General features: G+C 32.5%; 3 protein-coding genes across 3 annotated transcripts in view; 2 read left to right on the top strand and 1 right to left on the bottom strand.

The window, feature by feature from the left end:
* The window catches only part of LOC129748011 (uncharacterized), a 44880-nt gene extending 34461 nt beyond the window's left edge, over window positions 1-10419 (top strand). Inside the window, exons 4-6 of the mRNA XM_055742459.1 lie at window positions 3147-3462; window positions 9658-9772; window positions 9997-10419. Coding sequence (XP_055598434.1) covers window positions 3147-3462; window positions 9658-9772; window positions 9997-10152 — 587 coding nt within the window. The 3' untranslated portion in view covers window positions 10153-10419. The remainder of the gene's footprint in view (window positions 1-3146; window positions 3463-9657; window positions 9773-9996) is intronic.
* A 4753-nt stretch (window positions 10420-15172) lies between these two features.
* Window positions 15173-16330, top strand: LOC129743435 (putative cyclin-dependent serine/threonine-protein kinase DDB_G0272797/DDB_G0274007). Its single transcript, XM_055735470.1, has one exon. The coding sequence runs from the start codon at window positions 15173-15175 to the stop codon at window positions 16328-16330; it is 1158 nt and encodes a 385-aa protein (XP_055591445.1).
* Window positions 16331-22290: 5960 nt separating this feature from the next.
* LOC129743434 (histidine-rich glycoprotein-like) lies at window positions 22291-23600 on the bottom strand. Its single transcript, XM_055735468.1, has one exon. It carries the CDS (start codon window positions 23185-23187, stop codon window positions 22291-22293), a length of 897 nt encoding a protein of 298 aa, XP_055591443.1. The 5' UTR covers window positions 23188-23600.
* Window positions 23601-25164: the final 1564 nt, after the last annotated feature.

The raw sequence follows: 25164 nt of genomic DNA, 5'->3' as shown, positions 1-25164 counted from the left end.
ATTACGTCCGACTGTAGCCGAAATTCGCATTGGATCATCATCGGCTCACGCTCGGGTCGAGTAAATTTAGAATTAACGAACTTCTGCTTGAAGCTCAAGCTAGCTACTGCGGCTGGCTATCCTTACGTTATTAGTTGGTCGACACGCATTGATGCGTGTTGTTTTCCAGCCTGAAATTGGATGTCGTTTATGAATAATAAAGTTCAAGATTTCAGATTTCAAATTGAAATATGAGATTTCAGATTTCAGATACAATTTGGATTTCAGATTCATACTTCAGATCAAGATTTTAGATTTCAATTCGGATTCCAGATTCAGGTTTAGGATTTAAATTTTGGATTCAACTTTCAAATTCAGATCGCAGACTCAGATTTCAGATTTAAATTTAGGGATCAAATATGAGATTCAGATTTCAGATCCAGATTTCAGATTCAGATTTCAGATTCAGATTTCAGATTCAGATTTCAGATTTCAGATTCAGATTTCAGATTCAGATTTCAGATTCAGATTTCAAATTCAGATTTCAGATTCCGACTTCAGATTCATATTTCAGATTCAGATTTCAGATTCAGATTTCAGATTCAGATTTCATATTCAGATTTTAGATTCAGATTTCAGATTCAGATTTCATATTCAGATTTCAGATTCAGATTTCATATTCAGAGTTCAGATTCAGATTTCAGATTCAGATTTCAGATTCAGATTTCAGATTCAGATTTCAGATTCAGATTTCAGATTCAGATTTCAGATTCAGATTTCAGATTCAGATTTCAGATTCAGATTTCAGATTCAGATTTCAGATTCAGATTTCAGATTCAGATTTCAGATTCCGATTTCAGATTCAGATTTCAGATTCAGATTTCAGATTCAGATTTCAGATTTAGATTTCAGATTCAGATTTCAGATTCAGATTTCAGATTCAGATTTCAGATTCAGATTTCAGATTCAGATTTCAGATTTAGATTTCAGATTCAGATTTCAGATTCAGATTTCAGATTCAGATTTCAGATTCAGATTTCAGATTCAGATTTCAGATTCAGATTTCAGATTCAGATTTCAGATTCAGATTTCAGATTCAGATTTCAGATTCAGATTTCAGATTCAGATTTCAGATTCAGATTTCAGATTCAGATTTCAGATTCAGATTTCAGATTCAGATTTCAGATTCAGATTTCAGATTCAGATTTCAGATTCAGATTTCAGATTCAGATTTCAGATTCAGATTTCAGATTCAGATTTCAGATTAAGGTTTCAGAATCGGATTTCATGCAGATTCACATTTCAGATTCAGATTCAGATTTTAGAATCAGATTTCAGATTCAAATTCAGATTTCGTATTTAGATGTAAGATTCGAATTTCAGATTCAGATTTCATGTTTCAATTTCAAATTCGGATTTACGATTCAGATTCAGATTTCAAATTCTGATTTCAGATTCAGATTTCAGTTTTAAATTCGAGATTCATATTTCAGATTCCTATTTAAGATTGAGATTTTAGATTCTTATTCAAATTTAATATTGAGATTCCAGGTTCAAATTTTGAGATCAGGTTTCAGATTCAGATTTCAGAGAAGGGTTTTATATTCAGATTCAGATTAAAATTCTACATTCAGATTTCTAGTTGAAGGAATTAGGCTTAGATTTATGTTTCAGGTTCAAATTCCAGATTGAGATTCAATACAAGATCTCACTTCGAGATTTTCACCCCAAAATGATTATTTCTACGAGTATTTATTTTATGTTTCATGGTTCCCATCATTTGCCTTTTATATTAGTTTTTTCCAATTCGTTTTCTCAATTTTTTCATTTTTTTTAATACTCAAACAAATTCTAGAGAAAAATTATAACGGCCAAGTTTCCCTTCGAATCGACACAAAAAAATGTGTTTCATCCCAACAAACTTCTCCCGTGAGTGAACAATTTCTAAGGCTATGATTTTAAATAAAAAATTAAAATAAAATAATAAAAAAGTATTTAATTGTACGCTCAAGGTTAAGGTTTTATCCAAGGAAATTATTATAACAATTTTCGCATAACCTTCACCGACACCACACATCGCGTTACGCTTCGGTCGTATGCTGGAATAGATTGCTCGTTCGATCTATTCGAACCGAGCAGCAGCATCAGCAGCATACGACCGGGCATGGATACGGTATGGGCATGACAGTCGCCCGTGACAGTTCTGCGCAAAACTGTTACGCCCTACAGCCGACAGTTAGGATGAAATAATTTGCGAAACAGGAGGCATGAAAGAATGAAAATCGAACTGTCGGTTCGGTTCGCTACAGCTTAAAGCACAACATTTTCGGCAGCGCAAGCTTTGAGCCGATTGTTCAGATACAGTCTTCGTTCCCGAACGTGTGCGACGTAGCCGAAGCGTTTTGATTCGTCACCGACGGTACAGCAGCGAACCGAGTGGCAAGGAAAACCGAGACAGTTTGTTCGGCAAAGAAAAAGCTGTCATCGCAATGCAGTACTTTTCGGAAGCCTGGTTTTGTTCCATAACATCATTTTGTAGAACTCAACCTTTATCTATCCGACAAGTCATCTGATTTCCTCTCAGTAATTGGCAACATTTTGCAAATCATCCTATCTTTAAATGAAGCAAGCAAAGTTCGAAAAATTAAATTTAACTTGAATTTTGGATAAATGACAAACCCATACTTAAAAAATACTTTAAAAATGAACCTATGAAAATTAACTCGTTGACTAAGCGCAACTTAGATTCAACTAGCGCAACTTATATTCTTGTTGATATTGATTCACTTTTGACTTTTCGTAGGCCACTCAATACCCAGATATTTCTTTTTTCCCGACCCAACTTTCTGAAAACTTTAAAATCGACACCAATGCTCACGAAGTAAGAATCATTTCATTTAATCACTATTCGACCATGAGGCACCACACCATCATTGTAGCTTAGCCAGTTCAGATTATTTTGCCACCATATAAATATACACCCGAACCGGAAAAGCATGACATTCGAAAACATCGAACGGAGAACCGACAAACTTGCCAAACTCATCTAACCTTATCTGCTCTTCTGTTCCGTTCCGTTTTTTTTTTTTTGGTTGGATCCTCCGCCGGCAACACATTCCGCATCCGTTTGGTCACCCCAAAATCGCCCCATCGTTCGATGTCTACAGACTTTCTTAGACATGCACCCTGCATGCGGCACGTGAAGAAAGACTACGAAGTGTGTGCGGTCAGCTACCAGAGCACAATGGCCAAAATCGGACAAACGGTGGCCAGCAGCACCCCGAGGACCCCATACGGCGTGGGTGGGGGTGCCCAACAGCAGCAGCAGCAGCAACCGACTCCGATGTCACTTTCCTCGAACGATGTCCAGCAACAGGAACAGCATCAACATCATCATCATCGGCAGCATCACCATCAACAGCAAAACAACATGACGAAAAGTGCTGAGGATGCGGAGGAAGAAAGACTCAAAACTGTTTGTTGGTAAGTATTCTTTAGGACGTCCGCCTTAGTCGTAGTCGTAGTTGGGGGATGTTTTGTTTTGTCATGGAAAAACTAACTACTGGATAATCCTTCGTTTTGTTAAAACAACCCCTACCCCAACTGAATTGAGGGGGAGTAAGAGCTTTGTTTGAATTGGAACATCGTTTTTGTGGGGTAAAGTTTTCATTCTGACAGGTTCCGTTTTTTCGCCTTGATTCGAGCAAGATGAAAGTGACTGCTTTTGGCATTTTCTTGGTGTTTTTCTCCCATCTTCTCATGTTACATATCCGAATACAATAACTCATTGTGGGTAATTGATCACTACGAAATTTTCGAAACTTTCCTGCACCAATAATGGACACGGTCAATTAAATGTTGGGGGACAGCTCGAAACTGCCTGCACTCCATTAACCCTGACTCCAGAGATAGAAAAAAAAAACAAATTTAGTTCCGCTTCAAAGTGTGAAATTTCTACTTTGCGCTCAAACACTGCCTTTGTTTATATGTTGGCTGAGAAACGATTAATAAAGAGGGGATTTGAATAAGACCCCACTCAATTCCAGTGGAAGGCAGCACGTGAGTCTTGTCAGGCATGAAAATTGAACCAGGCCATGTTGATTTTTTTTGGCAAAGTGCCGCACGTTTTTGTTTCGTGACCCAGAAAATTGAGTTGCAAAACATTCTGTCTTTTGTTTATGAATATGTTGAACTTTTTTTTATTTAAAATCGAAGAAATAGTCCAAATTGTCGAAATTATCCGAATTGTCAAAACTGTCAAAATTGTTTAAATTATCAAAACTGACGAAGTTATCGAATTGTCAAAATTGTCAAAAATGTCAAAATTGTCCAAATTGTCAAAATTGTCAAAATTGTCAAAATTGTCAAAATTGTCAAAATTGTCAAAATTGTCAAATTTGTCAAAATTGTCAAAATTGTCAAAATTGTCAAAATTGTCAAAATTGTCAAAATTGTTGAAATTGTCAAAATTGTTGAAATTGTCAAAAATGTCAAAATTTTCGATATCTATAAAATTGTCAATATTGTCAAAATTGTCAAATTTTTCAAATTCGTCAAAATAAGCCAAATTTTCAAAATTGTCAAATTGTCGAAATTGTCCAAATTGTCAAAATTGTCAAAATTGTCAAAATTGTTAAAATTGTCAAAATTGTCAAAATTGTCAAAATTGTCAAAATTGTCAAAATTGTCAAAATTGTCAAAATTGTCAAAATTGTCAAAATTGTCAAAATTGTCAAAATTGTCAAAGTGGTCGAAATTGTCAAAATTGTCTAAATTGTCAAAATTGCTAAAATTGTCAAAATTTTCAAAATTGTCACAAATGTCAAAATTGTCAAAATTGTCAAAATTGCAAAACATGCAAAAAATGGCCAAAATTGTCAAAATTGTCAAAATTTTCAAAATTCGCAAAATTATCACAATTGTAAAAATTGTCAAAATTGTCAAAATTGTCAAATGGTCAAATTTGTCAAAATTGTCTAAATTGTCAAAATTGTCTAAATTGTCAAAATTGTCTAAATTGTCACAATTGTCAAAAATGACAAAATTGTCAAAATTGTCAAAATTGTCAAAATTGTTAAAATTGTCAAAATTGTCAAAATTGTCAAAATTGACTAAATCATCAAAATTGTCAAAATTTACAAAATTGACAAAATTGACACAAAAGACATTATTGACAAAATTGACAAAATTGACTAAATTACAAAATAACAAAATTGACAAAATTGAAAAAATGACAAAATTGAAAAAAGTGACAAAATTACAAAATTGACAAAATTGACAAAATTTACAAAATTGACATAGTTGATAAAATTTAAAAAAATAACAAAATTGACAGAATTGACAAAATTGACAAAATTGACAAAATTGACAAAATTGACAAAATTGACAAAATTGTTAAAATTGTCAAAATTGTCAAAATTGACAAAATTGTCAAAATTGTCAAAATTTACAAAATTGAAGAAATTGACAAAATTGAAATTCGGTCAAAATTGACAAATTTGACAAAATTGGCAAAATTGACAAAATTGACAAAATTGAAAAAATTATCAAAATTGTCAAAATTGTCAAAATTGTCAAAATTGTCAAAATTGTCAAAATTGTCAAAACTGTCAAAATTGTCAAAATTGTCAAAATTGTCAAAATTGTCAAAATTGTCAAAATTGTCAAAATTGTCAAAATTGTCAAAATTGTCAAAACTGTCAAAATTGTCACAATTGTCAAAATTGTCAAAATTGTCAAAATTGTCAAAATTGTCAAAATTGTAGAAATTGACAAAATTGACAAAATTGGCAAAATTGACAAAATTGACAAAATTGAAAAAAATATCAAAATTGTCAAAATTGTCAAAATTGTCAAAATTGTCAAAACTGTCAAAATTGTCAAAATTGTCAAAATTGTCAAAATTGTCAAAATTGTCGAAATTGACAAAATTGACCAAATTGACAAAATTGACGAAATTGACAAAATTGACAAAATTGACAAAATTGACAAAATTGACAAAATTGACAAAATTGACAAAATTGACAAAATTGACAAAATTGACAAAATTGACAAAATTGACAAAATTGATAAAATTGACAAAATTAACAAAATTGACAAAATTGACAAAATTGACAAAATTGACAAAATTGACAAAATTGACAAAACTGCCAAATTGACAAAATTGTCAAAATTGTGAAAATTGTCAAAATTGTCAAAACTGACAAAAATGTCATAATTGTCAAAATTGTCAAAATTGTTAAAATTGACAAAATTGACAAAACTGACAAAATTGACAAAATTGACAAAATTGACAAAATTGACGAAATTGACAAAATTGACAAAATTGACAAAATTGACAAAAATGACAAAAATGACAAAATTGACAAAATTGACAAAATTGACAAAATTGACAAAATTGACTTAATTCACAAAATTGACTAAATTGACAAAATGGAAAAAATTAACAAAAAAAAATTGACAAAATTGACAAAGTTTTGAAAATTGACAAAATTGACGAAATTGACAAAATTTACAAAATTGACAAAATTGACAAAATTGACAAAATTGAAAAAATTAACAAAATTGACGAAATTGTCAAAATTGTCAAAATTGACAAAATTGAAAAAATTGACAAAATTGACAAAATTGACAAAATTGACAAAATTGATAAAATTGATAAAATTAACAAAATTGACAAAATTGACAAAATTGACAAAATTGACAAAATTGACAAAATTGACAAAATTGACAAAATTGACAAAATTGACAAAATTGACAAAATTGACAAAATTGACAAAATTTACAAAATTGACAAAATTGTCAAAATTGACAAAATTGACAAAATTGATAAAATTGATAAAATTAACAAAATTGACAAAATTGACAAAATTGACAAAATTGTCAAAATTGACAAAATTGACAAAATTGACAAAATTGACAAAATTGACAAAATTGACAAAATTGACAAAATTGACAAAATTGACAAAATTGACAAAATTGACAAAATTGACAAAATTGACAAAATTGACAAAATTGACAAAATTGACAAAATTGACAAAATTGACAAAATTGACAAAATTGACAAAATTGACAAAATTGACAATATTGACAAAATTGACAAAATTGACAAAATTGACAAAATTGACAAAATTGACAAAATTGACAAAATTGACAAAATTGACAAAATTGACAAAATTGACAAAATTGACAAAATTGACAAAATTGACAAAATTGACAAAATTGACAAAATTGACAAAATTGACAAAATTGACAAAATTGACAAAATTGACAAAATTGACAAAATTGACAAAATTGACAAAATTGACAAAATTGAAAAAATTGAAAAAATTGAAAAAATTGACAAAATTGACAAAATTGACAAAATTGACAAAATTGACAAAATTGACAAAATTGACAAAATTGACAAAATTGACAAAATTGACAAAATTGACAAAATTGACAAAATTGACAAAATTGACAAAATTGACAAAATTGACAAAATTGACAAAATTGACAAAATTGACAAAATTGACAAAATTGACAAAATTGACAAAATTGACAAAATTGACAAAATTGACAAAATTGACAAAATTGACAAAATTGACAAAATTGACAAAATTGACAAAATTGACAAAATTGACAAAATTGACAAAATTGACAAAATTGACAAAATTGACAAAATTGACAAAATTGACAAAATTGACAAAATTGACAAAATTGACAAAATTGACAAAATTGACAAAATTGACAAAATTGACAAAATTGACAAAATTGACAAAATTGACAAAATTGACAAAATTGACAAAATTGACAAAATTGACAAAATTGACAAAATTGACAAAATTGACAAAATTGACAAAATTGACAAAATTGACAAATTGACAAAATTGACAAAATTGACAAAATTGACAAAATTGACAAAATTGACAAAATTGACAAAATTGACAAAATTGACAAAATTGACAAAATTGACCAAATTGACAAAATTGACAAAATTGACAAAATTGACAAAATTGACAAAATTGACAAAATTGACAAAATTGACAAAATTGACAAAATTGACAAAATTGACAAAATTGACAAAATTGACAAAATTGACAAAATTGACAAAATTGACAAAATTGACAAAATTGACAAAATTGACAAAATTGACAAAATTGACAAAATTGACAAAATTGACAAAATTGACAAAATTGACAAAATTGACAATATTGACAAAATTGACAAAATTGACAAAATTGACAAAATTGACAATATTGACAAAATTGACAAAATTGACAAAATTGACAAAATTGACAAAATTGACAAAATTGACAAAATTGACAAAATTGACAAAATTGACAAAATTGACAAAATTGACAAAATTGACAAAATTGACAAAATTGACAAAATTGACAAAATTGACAAAATTGACAAAATTGACAAAATTGACAAAATTGACAAAATTGACAAAATTGACAAAATTGACAAAACTGACAAAATTGACAAAATTGACAAAATTGACCAAATTGACAAAATTGACAAAATTGACAAAATTGACAAAATTGACAAAATTGACAAAATTGACAAAATTGACAAAATATCAAAATTGACAAAATTGACAAAATTGACAAAATTGACAAAATTGACAAAATTGACAAAATCGAAAAAATTAAGAAATTGACAAAATCGAAAAAATTAAGAAATTGTTAATATTGTCAAATTTGGCAATTTTGCTTAATTTGTCATTTTGTCAATTTTGTCAATTTTGTCAATTTTGTCAATTTTGTCAATTTTGTCAATTTTGTCAATTTTGTCAATTTTGTCAATTTTGTCAATTTTGTCAATTTTGTTAATTTTGTCAATTTTGTCAATTTTGTCAATTTTGTCAATTTTGTCAATTTTGTCAATTTTGTCAATTTTGTCAATTTTGTCAATTTTGTCAATTTTGTCAATTTTGTCAATTTTGTCAATTTTGTCAATTTTGTCAATTTTGTCAATTTTGTCAATTTTGTCAATTTTGTCAATTTTGTCAATTTTGTCAATTTTGTCAATTTTGTCAATTTTGTCAATTTTGTCAATTTTGTCAATTTTGTCAATTTTGTCAATTTTGTCAATTTTGTCAATTTTGTCAATTTTGTCAATTTTGTCAATTTTGTCAATTTTGTCAATTTTGTCAATTTTGTCAATTTTGTCAATTTTGTCAATTTAGTCAATTTTGTCAATTTTGTCAATTTTGTCAATTTTGTCAATTTTGTCAATTTTGTCAATTTTGTTAATTTTGTCAATTTTGTCAATTTTGTCAATTTTGTCAATTTTGTGAATTTCGTGAATGTTGTGAATTTTGTGAATTTGGTAAATTGTGTGAATTTTGTGATTTGTCAGTTTTGTCAATTTTGTCAATTTTGTCAATTTTGTCAATTTTGTCAATTTTGACAATTTTGTCAAAATTGTTAATACTGACAAAATTGACAAAGTTGACATAATTGACTAAATTAACAAAATTTATAAAATTGACAAAATTTGTCAAAATTGACAATATTTTCAAAATTTGCAAAATTGTCAATTTTGTCAAAATTGTCAACATTGTTAAAATTGTCAAACTTGTCAAAAATATCAAATCTGAAAACTGTCAATTTGTCCATCGATTTTATTGATTGTTAAATTTTATTGAAATTTTCTCAATTCAGATGATAAATTTTTGTTGTTTTTTTACAGTGCATTCCACAAGTACATGCAGTGCTCCGAGTTCACGGTTCGCCATGCGTGCGGAGATGAGACAGCACTTTTCACGCGTAAATTCCTTGACAAAATGTCCAACACGCTGATGAGGGTAAGTTTACCGGGGTCGCGCCGAAAACCTTTTGCCCGGAACATACATTTTCACTCATGATGTGAGCCGGCAAGTTTCCACCTTTCGTTCCGGAACAGCTTAATTCGGTGCTAATTAGTGATCTTCGGACTGGGTAGTTTCTTGTACTAACTAGCACCGAGGCATAAATGTTACGTTTTTCATTAAATTTCCCTACTTATCGAATGTCGTTTTCCCCCTCCTAGATGCATTGTGTCGACTACACACCGGAAAGTGGCAAATGTCGAGACTACTTCACGTCGGCCGCGTCACGTGTCCACCTGGCCATAATCGACGTCCGGTTCATGCTGATGGGCACGCTCCTAACCTGGGCCGCAGTAATGCTAGCCGGATCTCGCTGAGTGGGCTGCCTGAGTTGGGGTGGCCTGTGGTCGATCTAATCAGAGCTTGGGCGGAGAAAAGTATTGAATCCTAGACACCTCTATTACAAATTACACTAAAACTAAAATTAAAATTAACACTAGAACGAGACAGACAGAGAGAGATAGAGAGAGAGAGAGGGATAACATGAGCCTAGCAGCCGCATATACAATAACTGGCACAGAAAAGCCCCAAACTCGAGGAAATTGAGGGTGGCTAAAGCTCTCTTCCGAACACGACGACAAGGAAAAATAGAAACGGAGCAACAGCAAAAAAAACGCACGCGAAACATGGCCCGCGTACCTATTTATGAAACCCTTCAGCTTTGATGACCGAATGAGAACCGGAAATGTGTGTGTGTATGTGTGTATGTACGTACGTAAGTGTACCTAGTTTGTGTTCGTACGTGGGATGTCTGTTACGTGAGCCGATTGTTGAGTGAGTCGCCCCGGTAGAAAAAAAACCCCTACAACAAAAAAAAGGACTAACATGAATAAATTAACCACGTGAGGACGCGCGGACTTTGCTGTGATGATGAGCAGGATCGCTGCTGCAATTGTGCAAACATTGTTGAACATATGTAGTTGTTTTTTATTCGTACACACTTGTTTATCTTATACTGTGCAGCATGATTTAACTAGGGCGCAACTGAAGCGAACAACTAACTATTTCTTTCTAATTGGCAATCTGTTGTCCTCCATCAGAGTGGAGAAACAAATCCTAGACAGGATAATTGCCTCCAAACGAAAAGAAAGAGGTACCTTCCTACCCATTATTTTATTTAGGCAAAAAGATAATCGTAGTGTTGCGAGCATGTTTTAGGTTTCATTTGATGATTATTGAAAGGTTAGAAGAAAAAAGATATTAGCAAAGTCATTACATTGTACAGATTTATGAGAAAATTTAAGCTGGCAGACTATAAATAAAAGATAAAAACTTCAGTATACTTAAACAACCGTTGTTATGTTTTATTTTCTTCGTAAGGATGACAGAAACATCTAATCACTTTATTTGTAGGGTCTCGAAATCGCTGATGAATCAGCTACAACACCCACAAATCCCTCATTCGCTGTGGACAGAACACAGTCTTGAAAACTTCAAGGCTCCAGGATTGGAAGAATAAATTGTCGTTTTTTATTGTACACGAGTTGCTCAATAAATCAGCAACAGTTCCTATTCATCCAATTTCGTAGTTGTCAAAAATGTAAAAAACGTGATCATTGAGATACCATTTTTGTTGTATATTTGATCTTCTAGGTGTCTTGGGAAAAAATTTACAGTAAAATGAGCTCTATAAGAAAATGTAATGATTTTTTAATTAAATAATTTTAAAAAAAATCGCTTCCGAGTTACATGTTAAATATGAAAATACTAGATGGTCCCGAACGTCTTCGTTTCGCTTTAAATTATCAGTACCTACGTCAAGTTGAGTTTAGAATATTGAATCCGATACACTTTTTCTTGTCCTTCAACTTGAAATTCAAATCGAGAGGTTAATTGGATTTTTAATGAAATTTATTGAAGAGTGTTTTCCTCTCGATCAATTGCAAAATCGCGACATTATGACAGAAACATGTAGGGGAAAGTCGGGTAAAACAGACACTTTCAATATTTCGAAAAAAAAATGTTTGGCACAAATCCTATGATGGGAATATGTTCGTCTAAGTGTATAAACACTTTCGAGACCTTCTGTTTATTTACAGCAAGCAAGGTTCCATAAAAGTAAACAAAATAAACAAAAACTTTGAGGATCCATTATCTGATGTAATTTTCTCTTCTAATAAAATGGTTAATAACTGGCAGAATATTTGAAAATTTCAACCGTTTTCGAAGGTAGAGTGTTAATTAGACTTCTTTTTACCCATCTGGAGGAAAATCAGCGAATTTCGATCAAAGGGCTTGAACAACAAACGTTTTGTAAAAAAGTTGCTAAGGCGGGTAACACGGACACCTCAAGGTCGGGTAAAACGGACACATAAGTTTCTCCAAGTATTTTAATTTTATCATCGGTTTGATCCTCCTTCAGCCTTCAAAAGACCTTGGCAAAAGCAATTGTCGGTCGAAATGCACTCACCATCTTGAACAGGTCATAATAACTGTAATAAAAGGATCTCCGGTGAAGAAAGCGCCTATAAAATATACGGAATTCCGAAACCACGCTGTTTTGCTTCTGGATTTGGACCAGTTGGTACCATTTTGGTTGTAAAACGTTTTCAAATACTTAACTCACAAAAATATCAACTTTTAAAGCAATTATGGTAGCAAAATGTACCTTTTCTGAGAAGTGTCCGTTTTACCCGACCATTTTTGAAAAGTGTAATTTGCAAGCATGTTTTAAATAGCTCTAAAAACAATTTTGATGAAGGAAATTTACTAATTCCAATGGTTAATGCGATAGCAAACAACCTAAACTACCCATCTGCACAAAAACTGCGATGAAAAAAGCAATACCTGATTTTCTATTGCGATTCTACCTTAGGGTGTCCGTCTTACCCAACTTTCGCCTACTATTTGTTCAAATTCACGTCTCCTCTGCTTGATCTTCACACTAAAATTGGATACCAAGTATCAATTGACTGCCTCCCACAAAATATTGCTCAATATACTGAACTTTTCATGTAGACGATCTCTTTAACCATCACATGGCCGAAAATTCGGTTATTTTTCCGCCCTTTAAAACTCCCTTGTGCGATGTTTTCTATTCAAATCGTATTTATGTATAACTAGCTGATCCCATACGAACTCCGTTTCGCTTTCAACTTGGAATAGGGTGATTTGCCAATCGTTGCACAGCTAAGCACATTATTTTGGATTTTATGCTGTATTTTAGTCATTTCAATCGAATTCGCTCGATTTTTTTGTCGATTGCACTCATACAGGATTGGCCAACAAGATCCAAAAGTTCAAGTGTCCAAAAAAAGTTACGTAAAAATTTAAAAAATCATTTAAAACGGCTTGTTTATGCCCAATAGTTGCACAGGCAAATTTTATGTCGTGCCTATAATGTTGTCCGATTTTTTCCAATGGTTGCACATTTTAAAAACCTTCTTAAGGCTCAGTTACCATATGGTCGAAGAGGCTGGTATTTGTTACGGTAGCATATTATGAGAACTTCAAGTTCAAATGAAATCCAATTTGGAGACGGCCCCTTTTGAGGGGGGGGGACTTCCATATAAACCGTCGGACCTAAAATCGAAAAAAAATCTCGAAGCCGACTGTTTGAGAGTGTGGAACAGCTTTTATCATACGTGAAATATCCTCAGAAACTCAAATCTGCTGCTGAATTTATCCGGAGCCATCTGAGTAGTTGAAAAGTGTTTTTTGACCTTATTTGCCCAGTATTAAGCTTTTTTTTCTATATGTCCTACCAAAATAAAATTTTGTCTCATTGAAATTCCATAGAAGGAACTGAAAGGTATTTAAAACTTTTTTTTTAAAGGGCCCATTTACAGATGAAAGGATGAATGCACGCGATGTGATTTGCCCCGATTTACCCCTATGAAGAAAATGTGATTTTATAAAACAAATTCTTTTTGGCTCACTTCAGATCGTTGGCCTGATTTATTGAATATATTTTTTCAAAAAGTTAATTAATATTGAATATCTTTTTCATGAAAGTGGGATTATTTGTGATGAATGTAACCTTTGTAGTGTTTCATCAATCTTCAAGAAAAATTCATTTCACATTGAAATCTTTCCCATAAATTTTCCGACTGAAAACCTGTTTTCATGAAATTAAGTTTCACGAAATTTCGACTGTTTATTTTTCGGAATAATGAGAGCCAAATATGTAAAGCTTCACTAAATGTCTCCGGTCTAGCTCGACGGCAGATTTGAATTTCTCAGAAAATTGCACATGATTAGTAATATTCGGGACATTAAGGGTCAAAGTTTCCCTTCTGTACAATATTTTGACAATATTATTATCAAAAGCAAAGGATTACATGAAATACACAGATTTGTCGTCTCGAAATTTGAGAAACAGGTTCTTTTAGAACAATATTTAGATTTTTTGAATAGTGAACATTCGGGATAAAAGATTTCAATATAAATCTGATAAAAAAGTAGTCCCTCAAAGTCAGAGCAGTTCAAGTGACTTTGACACTTTTCAGAAATTGCAAGTTGCCCGATGTTATACAACGATTTTAATAATGCCAAAACTTCATTTTTAATATTTTAAGATAGAAAAAATAAATTTATGGAAATATAAAGTGCCTTTGAATAAATGTTGAATTATTGAAAATCAACATTGAAGGCTTAAAAAATGGAAATTCTGAGTGGGAAACCGTTAATTAGAGCACAGAAATTACTAAAATTTATAGTTAAACGTAAACATCCTCTTATTTAGCAAAAAAAAACATGTCATATTAAAAGACAATCCGAGTTTTTTTCTCAGTTGCATGTAGTCCATGAATGTGTGCTATTTTGCATGAAAATTTGTATGGAAGAAGAAATTCTTGTATTAAATCATCCAAGAAATTCAAATAAGCTTGAAATGAAGTTTGGACATCGCAGCAATCCTTGTTCAAGACTGGACGTTGTTTTTTTCGCTGCGGTTTTTTTTTGATTTTCGTATCTCGTTTTAGAAAATATTAAGTTATTTTAAAAAGCTTAAGATATTGTATTCTTATGTTTGATAAAGTTCGGTGCAAAGTTAAGTGATGAGTCCATCTCCCGGAGATCATGCGGATCGAACCATTCCCGAATGGCTCGATCCGAAAAACCTGCACGGTCGTCTTTTCTACATGTGTCTCAAAGCTTGTGACGGACATACGCTTCCCAATCCGTTTGTGGTAGGAAGATCAATAGAGAAACACGCAGGCAAGATCGAAGGAGCGTTTTTTGATCACATTAGGAAGTGGTACGTGTTGAAAATCCGAAATACTGACCAAGGAAGAAATCTCGAAGAAATGAAACACCTTATCGATGGAACTCCGGTAGAAATTGCTAGTCATCCTAAATCAGCGAAAGTTTGTTGTTGTATGCAGTGAAGTTCTCGCCATGTCAGATTCGGAATTGCTAGCTGAGCTATTGTCGCAAAAAATAACCGAGGTCAGACGGATTACGAAAAAAACTCCAGCTGGTATAGTCGGCACACCAACTCTAGTGCTCACTATCAAGAGCACGGTCATCCCTGAATTTGTAAATTTCGGTCTCCTCCGAGTCCGAACGCGTATGTATATACCCCAGCCATTACTCTGTCGCCAATGCTTCTCTTATGGACACACGAAGAAACGATGTACGAACGAACGCTCGTGCAGTATCTGTTCCAGTGCGAAACACGACAGCAGCGAGTGTCCAGGCCAAAAATTTTGTCGAACATGCCAATCACATGAACACGCACCATCCGAACGCACTTGTCCGAAATGGGTTGAAGAATCCGCCGCTCTTCGAATCAGCGCAGAGAAAAATATATCGCTTGCCACAGCTCGTCAGCAGATTAAAAGTAACAACAATAACAAAAACAGCTACGCAAACATCGCCCGATCAGGAAAAGATGGAACTCCACATCACTCGGAAAAAAATCTACAGCAGCAAAAACAACAACAACAGCAAAAACAACAACAACAACAACAACAACAACAACAACAACAACAACAACAACAACAACAACAACAACAACAACAACAACAACAACAACAACAACAACAACAACAACAACAACAACAACAACAACAACAACAACAACAACAACAACAACAACAACAACAACAACAACAACAACAACAACAACAACAACAACAACAGCAGCAGCAGCAGCAGCAGCAGCAGCAGCAGCAAAAACAACAACAACTACAACAGCAAGAGAGAAAAAAACAACAACAACAACAAGAAAGTACAACAAAACTGCAGCAGGCAAAACGTGACCACAACACTTCAGCATCGGGACAACCAGCTATTGGACCGACCACCCCTTCACCCCCTCGAAAGAAGACCCCCTCTCCAGCTTCTCCCCCCGACTCCTCGGACAAAGGAGTTGGACAAGAGAACAATGATTCATCCTCTGCCGCAGAACGGCAAACTAATGTTAAGAATCCCACCTTCTCGCCTAAACTCCCTCCAACTTCCTCTAACCCTTTCCAACCCCCTAGTATTAAATTTAATTCAAAGAAGAACCTCGGCACAAAATACTTTGATAAAGTGAATTGGCCTAGCTAAGAAAACGGTTGTAAATACAAAAAAGCGAGTTTGGCTCCTTAAAACTTAATTGTATGAGCCGTTTCAAATAAAGAATTACTAAAAAAAAAATGAAGTTTGTCTTTGATTAGATACTCATTTTACCAATTTTTAAACTTCGTTTTTTTTACCAACATAAAAAGAAACAAAGTATTTCACGAAAAAAGTTATAACCATTCAGAATAAAAAAAAATCTCCGGAACCCATTGAAAAGTATTGTAAAATTGCAGGCTTTAATTGCTGTAGCTTCCAATAATTTCATGACATTATTGGCTTTATACAAAGCAGTTAATTGCGATTTTTTATTTTCATCCTATGGTTGAACATCTTTTTGAATTAGCAATCAAAAACACGAAAATTGATTTTTTTTTTAATTTTTTGTATGACATCGAATATTACTTCTGGGGTACAATTTAGGTTGGGTTATTGATCACATGAAATATATTGCAAAAACCTAAAAATATTTCAAAAATCAAAAAAATAAGTTTATCAACTTACATAAAAAAAAGTTTTTAAAACTCAACTATTAATATGAAAATATAATGATTTCATTATTTAAATAATGAAAATAAACTTAGAAGCCAAAACCACAATTTAAACAAAAATAAAGACTCGTAAGCTCAACCGGCTTAAAACACAAAACACTGATGTATACCAAATATAAGGCAGAATACAACACATCTCATAATTAAATGAATAATTAATAATTATTGATAAAAAAAACCTCGATTCAACACGCTTAGCCTGCCAAAATATCAAAATAATTTTATTTACTTAAAAACCATAAACCACAAGTACAAAAGAAGCATGGGTATACGATAAGGTTGCCAGATTTCCCGGTTTCATCCGAGTTTGCCCGGATATTAAATACAAAATTTGGAAACAGTCCGGCCCGGCCCGGGTGCTTAGATTTCATTGAAAAAAGGCCGGATTTATACACTTTTTTTGAGTAAGTTTTAAAAAATCAATCATGAAAGATTTTTTTGAAGCCTTGAATACGGTTTAAAATCTGTCGATAAATTTTGATAAAATAATTTATTTTTCATTTTTTTCTTGATTTTTGTTGAGTAATTTCTGGATTTTGAAAAAAATTTCCCGGATATTGCCCGGATTTTTGGTCGTCAATTTTGAACACAAATATCCGGATTTTGTCAGGTTTTTATATAAAATTTCCGGGATTTGTCCGGTCCGGCAGCATGAAAAATAATGCGTCCCTTCCTGGCGAATGGCATAATGGTTGCACTCCGTGATTGGTTCGAGATAATCAATATTGCACAATGAACCAAATGAAAGATGGCTGGGAGCAAGCTAAATATACTATCTCTCTGTACAATTTTGAGCATCTCCAATTTAAAAAGGAACTAATGACGACGCCGGACAAGTCCGTGTAGTCGAGAGAGGGAAGAAAGTGCAGCACTTGTGATGATTTATTTTGAGGAATGAATCAGCTAAAAGCTAAAAATCTCTATAACAAAGATATTAAAAAAAATATTTTGTAGAGATCGGATGTAAACTTCATTAATCTTTATACTTTTAATTTTTAAGACCTTTCAACGGGTTTACCTAGTTTTGTTATTGAATTTATTTAAATTGTGAATACTAACTGCTTGAAATGTATCCTTGAGAGATGCTTACAAAAAGTTATATTTGAAGTCAGTTTTATCACTATTTATTAGAGGGTGATTGTACCAATAACTACATTTTTCTTATGATCAGTATCCATTATAAATACCTATCCTGACATAATTTTGCATGTCATTAAAAAAAATAAGCTTAAAGTTGATTGGGAATTGTTGGGAAATATGAAAGAAATGTACATTTTTACATTTCAATAGTGGGTTCCGAGCATGGATGTCATTAAAGATTTCTTTGTAATTTTGGCCATATTATTTGTGATGAGGAAGAGAGCCATTTTTATAAGAAAATAAACTGAGAAAAGATTTATTATATTACTTTTTTCTGATCAAATATTGTTTGATCAAACTTTGAACAAAAAATACATAGAAGAGACTTCGTAATGAAACAAAAAAAATTAATTCAAATCAATTTTCTAATCAGAAAATTACACATAATTGAAAAAAGGATGTTTGAGATGAGATAGGAGTCCGATCATTTCACTATTTATTTATTTTTTAACAGAAAAATTATCAAGGAATAGAGAGCAAATAATTTTTTATAAAATTACTTAACAATTCCTTAAAAATTACCCAAAAACATTTCCATAAGAATTTAAAAAAAAACCTTGAAATGTATTTTTGGCTTCACTTTTATGGATCTGTCCATAAGTCTGAGTTAATCTCAAAATAAAATTTTGTATGGAAAAAAATTAGTTTTAAATCTTTACATGATTTTTCTTTAAAATATTAGAGCCAGTCATCTTTATATTTCTTTGTCAATTTACGCCTTTTCAGATAAATAATGTTTTCTAGACTGCTAATCATTTCTGTTAAAAGAGGAACACTTCTTTTTTTTAAACGAGTACTATCACTTATTTACGAATTCAAAATGTATTCTAACTAATAGCTTTGAATAATTTCATGTGAAATATTTAAATAAAAAAAATTGTACACATTGTACCTAGGTTTAGGTACATAACATACATATGTTGGGAGAAGGGGGAAAATGTGATTCCATCATCGCCGACATGTTCACACCAGTGTTGAAGCACAGGCACTCACACGCATAATCAGCCAGACGGACAACATGAAAAGCTAATTGTCCTGAACAAACAAATAATTATATCTCCTGAATGGGAGGGAGTTGAGGGTCGGCTTTATTTACAAGTGAATGGAGCCGGGTAATTTGGAGTAAATCATCGGATAAATTATTCTATGATCCAATGGTACCTTACTAGTTTTTATTATGCGTGGCTCCTTTCTCGTCTTTTTATGGCTATCAATTAAAAAAACTATTGTTATACTGACATTTCATACACAACACAAAGTATAGAAATTTTTAACCTTTAATACTCATAATCTTACAACGGATAAATTCTAATTCACGCAACCATCTGTCATAGGCAAATGGAATGTTAGCGCATTCCCCTGAAAATAAGTTGATTATTTACTGATTCAGACAATTATATTAAAGATGCACTCAATGTTCCAATGAAGGCTAGTTCCATTTTTGTATTTATCACTCTGAGGTCTAACTAGACGAACTGATAGTATTATTAAATTTAAAGGATATGAATACAAGAAACAGCAACGTGTTAAATTTAAAAGTTAGTTTTTTCAACACCGATGATTGAAAATATAAAGTTTTGGTATTGAAGTTTTTTTTTAATTTTTATAATTCTTGAATTTTTGAAAGTACGTCAGTTTTTGTAATTCATGTAATTCGTGTAATTTTTCTCATTTTTGTAATTTCTGTAATTTTTGTAATTTTTGTAAATTCTGTAATTTTTGTGATATTTATCATTTTTGTCATTTTTGTCATTTTTGTCATTTTTGTCATTTTTGTCATATTTGCCATTTTTGTCATTTTTGTCATTTTGTCATTTTTGTCATTTTTGGCATTTTTGTCATTTTTGTCATTTTTGTCATTTTTGTCATTTTTGTCATTTTTGTCATTTTTGTCATTTTTGTCATTTTTGTCATTTTTGTCATTTTTGTCATTTTTGTCATTTTTGTCATTTTTGTCATTTTTGTCATTTTTGTCATTTTTGTCATTTTTGTCATTTTTGTCATTTTTGTCATTTTTGTCATTTTTGTCATTTTTGTCATTTTTGTCATTTTTGTCATTTTTGTCATTTTTGTCATTTTTGTCATTTTTGTCATTTTTGTCATTTTTGTCATTTTTGTCATTTTTGTCATTTTTGTCATTTTTGTCATTTTTGTCATTTTTGTCATTTTTGTCATTTTTGTCATTTTTGTCATTTTTGTCATTTTTGTCATTTTTGTCATTTTTGTCATTTTTGTCATTTTTGTCATTTTTTTCATTTTTGTCATTTTTGTCATTTTTGTCATTTTTGTCATTTTTTTCATTTTTGTCATTTTTGTCATTTTTGTCATTTTTGTCATTTTTGTCATTTTTGTTTTTTTTTGTCATTTTTGTCATTTTTGTCATTTTTGTCATTTTTGTTTTTTTTTGTCATTTTTTCATTTTTGTCATTTTTGTCATTTTTGTCATTTTTGTCATTTTTGTCATTTTTGTCATTTTTGTCATTTTTGTCATTTTTGTCATTTTTTTCATTTTTTTCATTTTTGTCATTTTTGTCATTTTTGTCATTTTTGTCATTTTTGTCATTTTTGTCATTTTTGTCATTTTTGTCATTTTTGTCATTTTTGTCATTTTTGTCATTTTTGTCATTTTTGTCATTTTTGTCATTTTTGTCATTTTTGTCATTTTTGTCATTTTTGTCATTTTTGTCATTTTTGGCATTTTTGTCATTTTTGTCATTTTTGTCATTTTTGTCATTTTTGTCATTTTTGTCATTTTTGTCATTTTTGTCATTTTTGTCATTTTTGTCATTTTTGTCATTTTTGTCATTTTTGTCATTTTTTGTCATTTTTGTCATTTTTGTCATTTTTGTCGTTTTTGTCATTTTTGTCATTTTTTTTTTTCATTCTGGTCATTTATTCACACAAATGACATTATTGACAAAAATGACAGAAAGGACAAAAGTTACAAAAATGGCAAAAATGTCAATAATGACAAAAATGATAAAAACGATAAAAATTACAAAAGACTCAAAAATTACAAAAGAGACAAACATGACAAAAATGACTGAAAGGACAAAAAAAAATTAAAATTATTTATTAATTTAACCACTGATTTCGGTTCCGAGAGAATGTGTTTTTTGATAACTTCAAAAAACTATTATATTCAACATTAAAAAAAAAAAAACAAATCATGAACAGTGTGAAATTAATTAGCAAAAAAAAAGCAATTGAAATTGAAAACATGCAGATTAAGTCTTCAACAAGGTTTCAGCAGAAGTCTTTTTAGGAATTTCTATGTAAATAAATCTTGAATTAACCATTCTACGGAGAAATCATCCATCTCAAAAAGTGGGATAATTTCAAAAGAGGTCGATCGCAGATGTTAACATGCTTAAGATGGTGGATTTTCATTAGATAACACAAGGAAAAGATAAAAAAAAAATTGCTATCGTAAGACCAAGCCCACCAATGGTTGCTAAACCTCGATTCGAGTACATTCAGCAACATATCTATCAACCCATCATCGCACCAACAGTCGCTAACTTGATTCGAAAAATAGCATTCGAGCAGTAGGTTGTTACAGGATGCGTTTATGTAGCAACCCGGTAGCAACGCAGCTGGTCGTCACTATCAGAAAATAAACAAACACAAATACCAACCTGGATGGCAACAATGGGTGCGAAAAGTAGTAAGTAGCTAAAATCGCAACCGATCAAAACATCTGAAATACCGACCGAAATAGCAACGCGCGGTGGGCTTGGTCTAAAGATAACAAAAATTTAACGCTTATTTTTTCAAGCTTCCTGAAAACGATGCTTTAAAATGTTTTTCGTGATAGGATGAATAAGAATTCAAGAGATTCCTATTAGGAAGCCTCATAACCATTACTTTTTGTATAATATGAAAACGTTAAATTTTGTAATAATCCCAATCAAAAGCATTGAAAAGACTAAAAAAACTTACAACTTTACATAACCAAACTACATATGTAGGTTAAAATATGTTAATATGATGAAAACAATGCTTCCAAAATTTTCGAAAAGTCAAACAACTCATATTCAAATAAGGCCGGGTAAAATCAGCTAGTGTCCATATAATTATAATTCTTTTGGATGATTTGAAAAAAAGAGTTGCACTTTTTTGGAAAAAACGTCTATAACGTTCAACACAGAACCTTGGAATTTTCTTCAATTCTAACAACACTTGATCAGTTCCTGTACATTTATTTTTCACAAAACAAAAAAAAAACTTATATCTTACAAACTAAAACCACCTGATCTACGTATGGTAAATCGTATATCCATGGGTCCGAGCTCCATTATGGCCATCTTTCTTCCCGAACTCCTCCCGATCCCGATAGTCCTTGGTGTCGGATCGCTGCTTCTTGAAATCGTGATGATGACTGTCGTATTTGCCCTCCTCCGAGTGACCCCGGCGAGAGTCTTTCTTCTCCGAGTGGGCTTCCTCCTTGTGGCCTCCCTTGACGTAATCCTCCGCCTCGTTAGCGTGATGCTTGTGCGCGGATCCGTACTTCTTGAAGTGGCCGCTGTGATCGGCAGTGTCGTAGAAGATGTGCTCCTTCTTGAACTCGTCCTTGTGGAAAACGTTGTGATATCCGGTCGTTTTGGAGCCTTTCTTGTGATATTTCTTTTCACCGTGTTTGCCTCCTTTCGATTGGTGTGCCTGTGCGTGATGATGATTATGGTGGGAATCCTCATCATGATAAGACTTTTTACGATCACCTTCGTTGGCGTACGAGTGAGAATGATCTTCTTTGTCGTAACTTCCCTTGTTGCCCTTTTTAACACCGTGATTTGACTTATGGCCACTGGAACCCCTTTCACCCTTTTTAGAATAATGTTCCTGTTCATGAGATTCACCTGATTCTGAGGAATGTTTAGTGTGTAATACTTTGCGTTCATCTTCTTCACTACCTTCAGTGCGACTATCAGATTCACTACCAGGGTCATGGAACTCGTCGTTTGACCTCACTTTGTACGATCCATCTCCTGATCGATGAACGACACGTGGCTCACTCGACAAAGGACTCACATAGACCACGTGTCCTGGGGTTGCGTCATAGCTTCGATACACATATGACCTAGCATGGGCCTGATCACTACAATCAATCGAACTCAAAACCAACCCGAGGGCCAGTACAATTTGCCACTCCATAATTATTACGCCAATAAATCAACCAAGTTACGCGACACACTTTCCCGCAAAAACTAACGGCCCTCCCGTCTTGATCAGATAGTTTTATACCGAACCTGTACTCAGATTATGTTTACCATGTTCCGCTCGATTGACCCACAGATCGTCTCGCGGTGACGCGGTCACGCCTGAACGCCCTTTCGTTCAACCCAAACCCGGGACCGATGGCAGAAAATCTGTCTTTTTATTACCACCACCTGAGACTCGATTCTTGGTCTCGTAAGAACCAACGCCCAGCTGCCAGAGCCAATGTGCCAGAGTTCTATTATCCAACCAACGCCAATCAGCAACGTGCCGAATGACCTTCTCCACGTTAGGTGTTCAGCCCTCTGCGGAAAATATGCCAAAAAAGGGGAACCGTACCCCTGATCTTGGTGACTCGGTTCAATGACATCTCGACCAGCTGCCATTTAAAGAGACCTCTTGGCTCTCAGAAAAAAAGGAACCTTCCTCCGTCTCCGACGAGGCTGTGTCAAATTTCTTAAGGTCACCACCACGTACCTGACTGGAGGCGAACTTCGAACTTCTCCGCCCCAACTGACACTCGAAATATAGTTGTGAAAAACTAGTCCGGAAGCAAACCATTTTGTGCTTGACTAATTTCCGTTGGGAAAACGGAAAACACGTACCTACGAAGACGAACTAGGAACAGTACAGTACGTAAGACAACTCAATTCTGGCCCTTCCCGGCTTGGCTGGCACTTTAGAAGCAACAGTGCCTACAAAAAAAACATCCGAAACTGCAACGTTCCGCGTACCAAGCTATAGGTATACCTATCCAGACGAATAGATGAATAAACGTTCTTCTCCGTCGGAAAAATACACATCTACGGAAGAGTAAATTAAACATTTCGGATGTGCCAGCCAGCTTGGTGCTGTTTTTTGAACTTTGCCTTCTGCAGGGTGGCCATGTTCTTTGGGAATTTTAAAAATTGCTGTTTCGAAAATCAATACCTATGAACATAAGGGTGTCAAAAATTGCATAATGTCTGGAAATCTGGGGCTCCACCACCAAATGATAAATTTTGGTGTGGATAAAATGCCAAAGATTTTTTTTTATTTCGTTTGGATTAAAGACTAAGTACCCGTAAAATATTAACAAAATTTGTATTAAAGTTTGAAATCAGCAAACTATTTTCTAAAAAAAATTCTTATGTCCATAAATTTGTTATTCAACTGACCAAAAATGTGAGCCTATCGTGAAATGTTTTAATACCGATGGCTAAAAAAGATGCAAATTTTTGTCGAACAAAGTATGTTGTTTGTTTCATCGTGTGAAGAGCTATTCACAATTCAGGATATTTTTTGTTTAATTTATCAAATTCGACTTAATGAATATTCCAAGCAATCAAAAGTTCGGATATCATTTAAGGATCGAACTCATAAGTTCACATAGAGCTTTAGAAATTCTTTATCTTCAAGTTCAGCCAAAACTCAAGAAATGCTCAAAAGTTCTGTTTTGGTTTCATTTTTTGGGAACTTTAAAGTTGGTATGAAGAAAAAAAACTACTACTTAACGTTCTTCTCATGTTTTCAACATGAATAGCTTTCAAAGGGTTGCAAGTCTTTATGTACAGCTCAATAGTTCGCAAAAATCTCTGTTGTACTCTTTTGTAATCTTGAAAGTTTTTAGTTAGTTCCAACGGGCGTTTAAAAGCAGTTACGCAATATAGCAACTTTGAAGTAGATTTAAAGGCTCTGCTTGTTTCGAACTTCAACCCATGTTTGCATAAACGAACACATCGTTACTTGGGAAACGACAATTTAAAGTACACATTTAATTCCGGTGGAACTTTTTAACAACTTGATAGGAAAGGATAGGAATAAAGTAGAAATTAAAAACCTGAATGTCTTTTTGAAGAAAATCATCACATCAAATGAAATCGTTCATGATGTTCATATAGAGCAACAAGTATGTCGCTCGATTTCCAAGCGGTG

This window comes from Uranotaenia lowii, chromosome 2, assembly GCF_029784155.1.
Source record: "Uranotaenia lowii strain MFRU-FL chromosome 2, ASM2978415v1, whole genome shotgun sequence".
In the NCBI taxonomy this organism is placed as follows: Eukaryota; Metazoa; Arthropoda; class Insecta; order Diptera; family Culicidae; genus Uranotaenia; species Uranotaenia lowii.
Note: the sequence above shows the minus strand (reverse complement) of the source record. Positions and strands in the feature narration are given on the sequence as shown.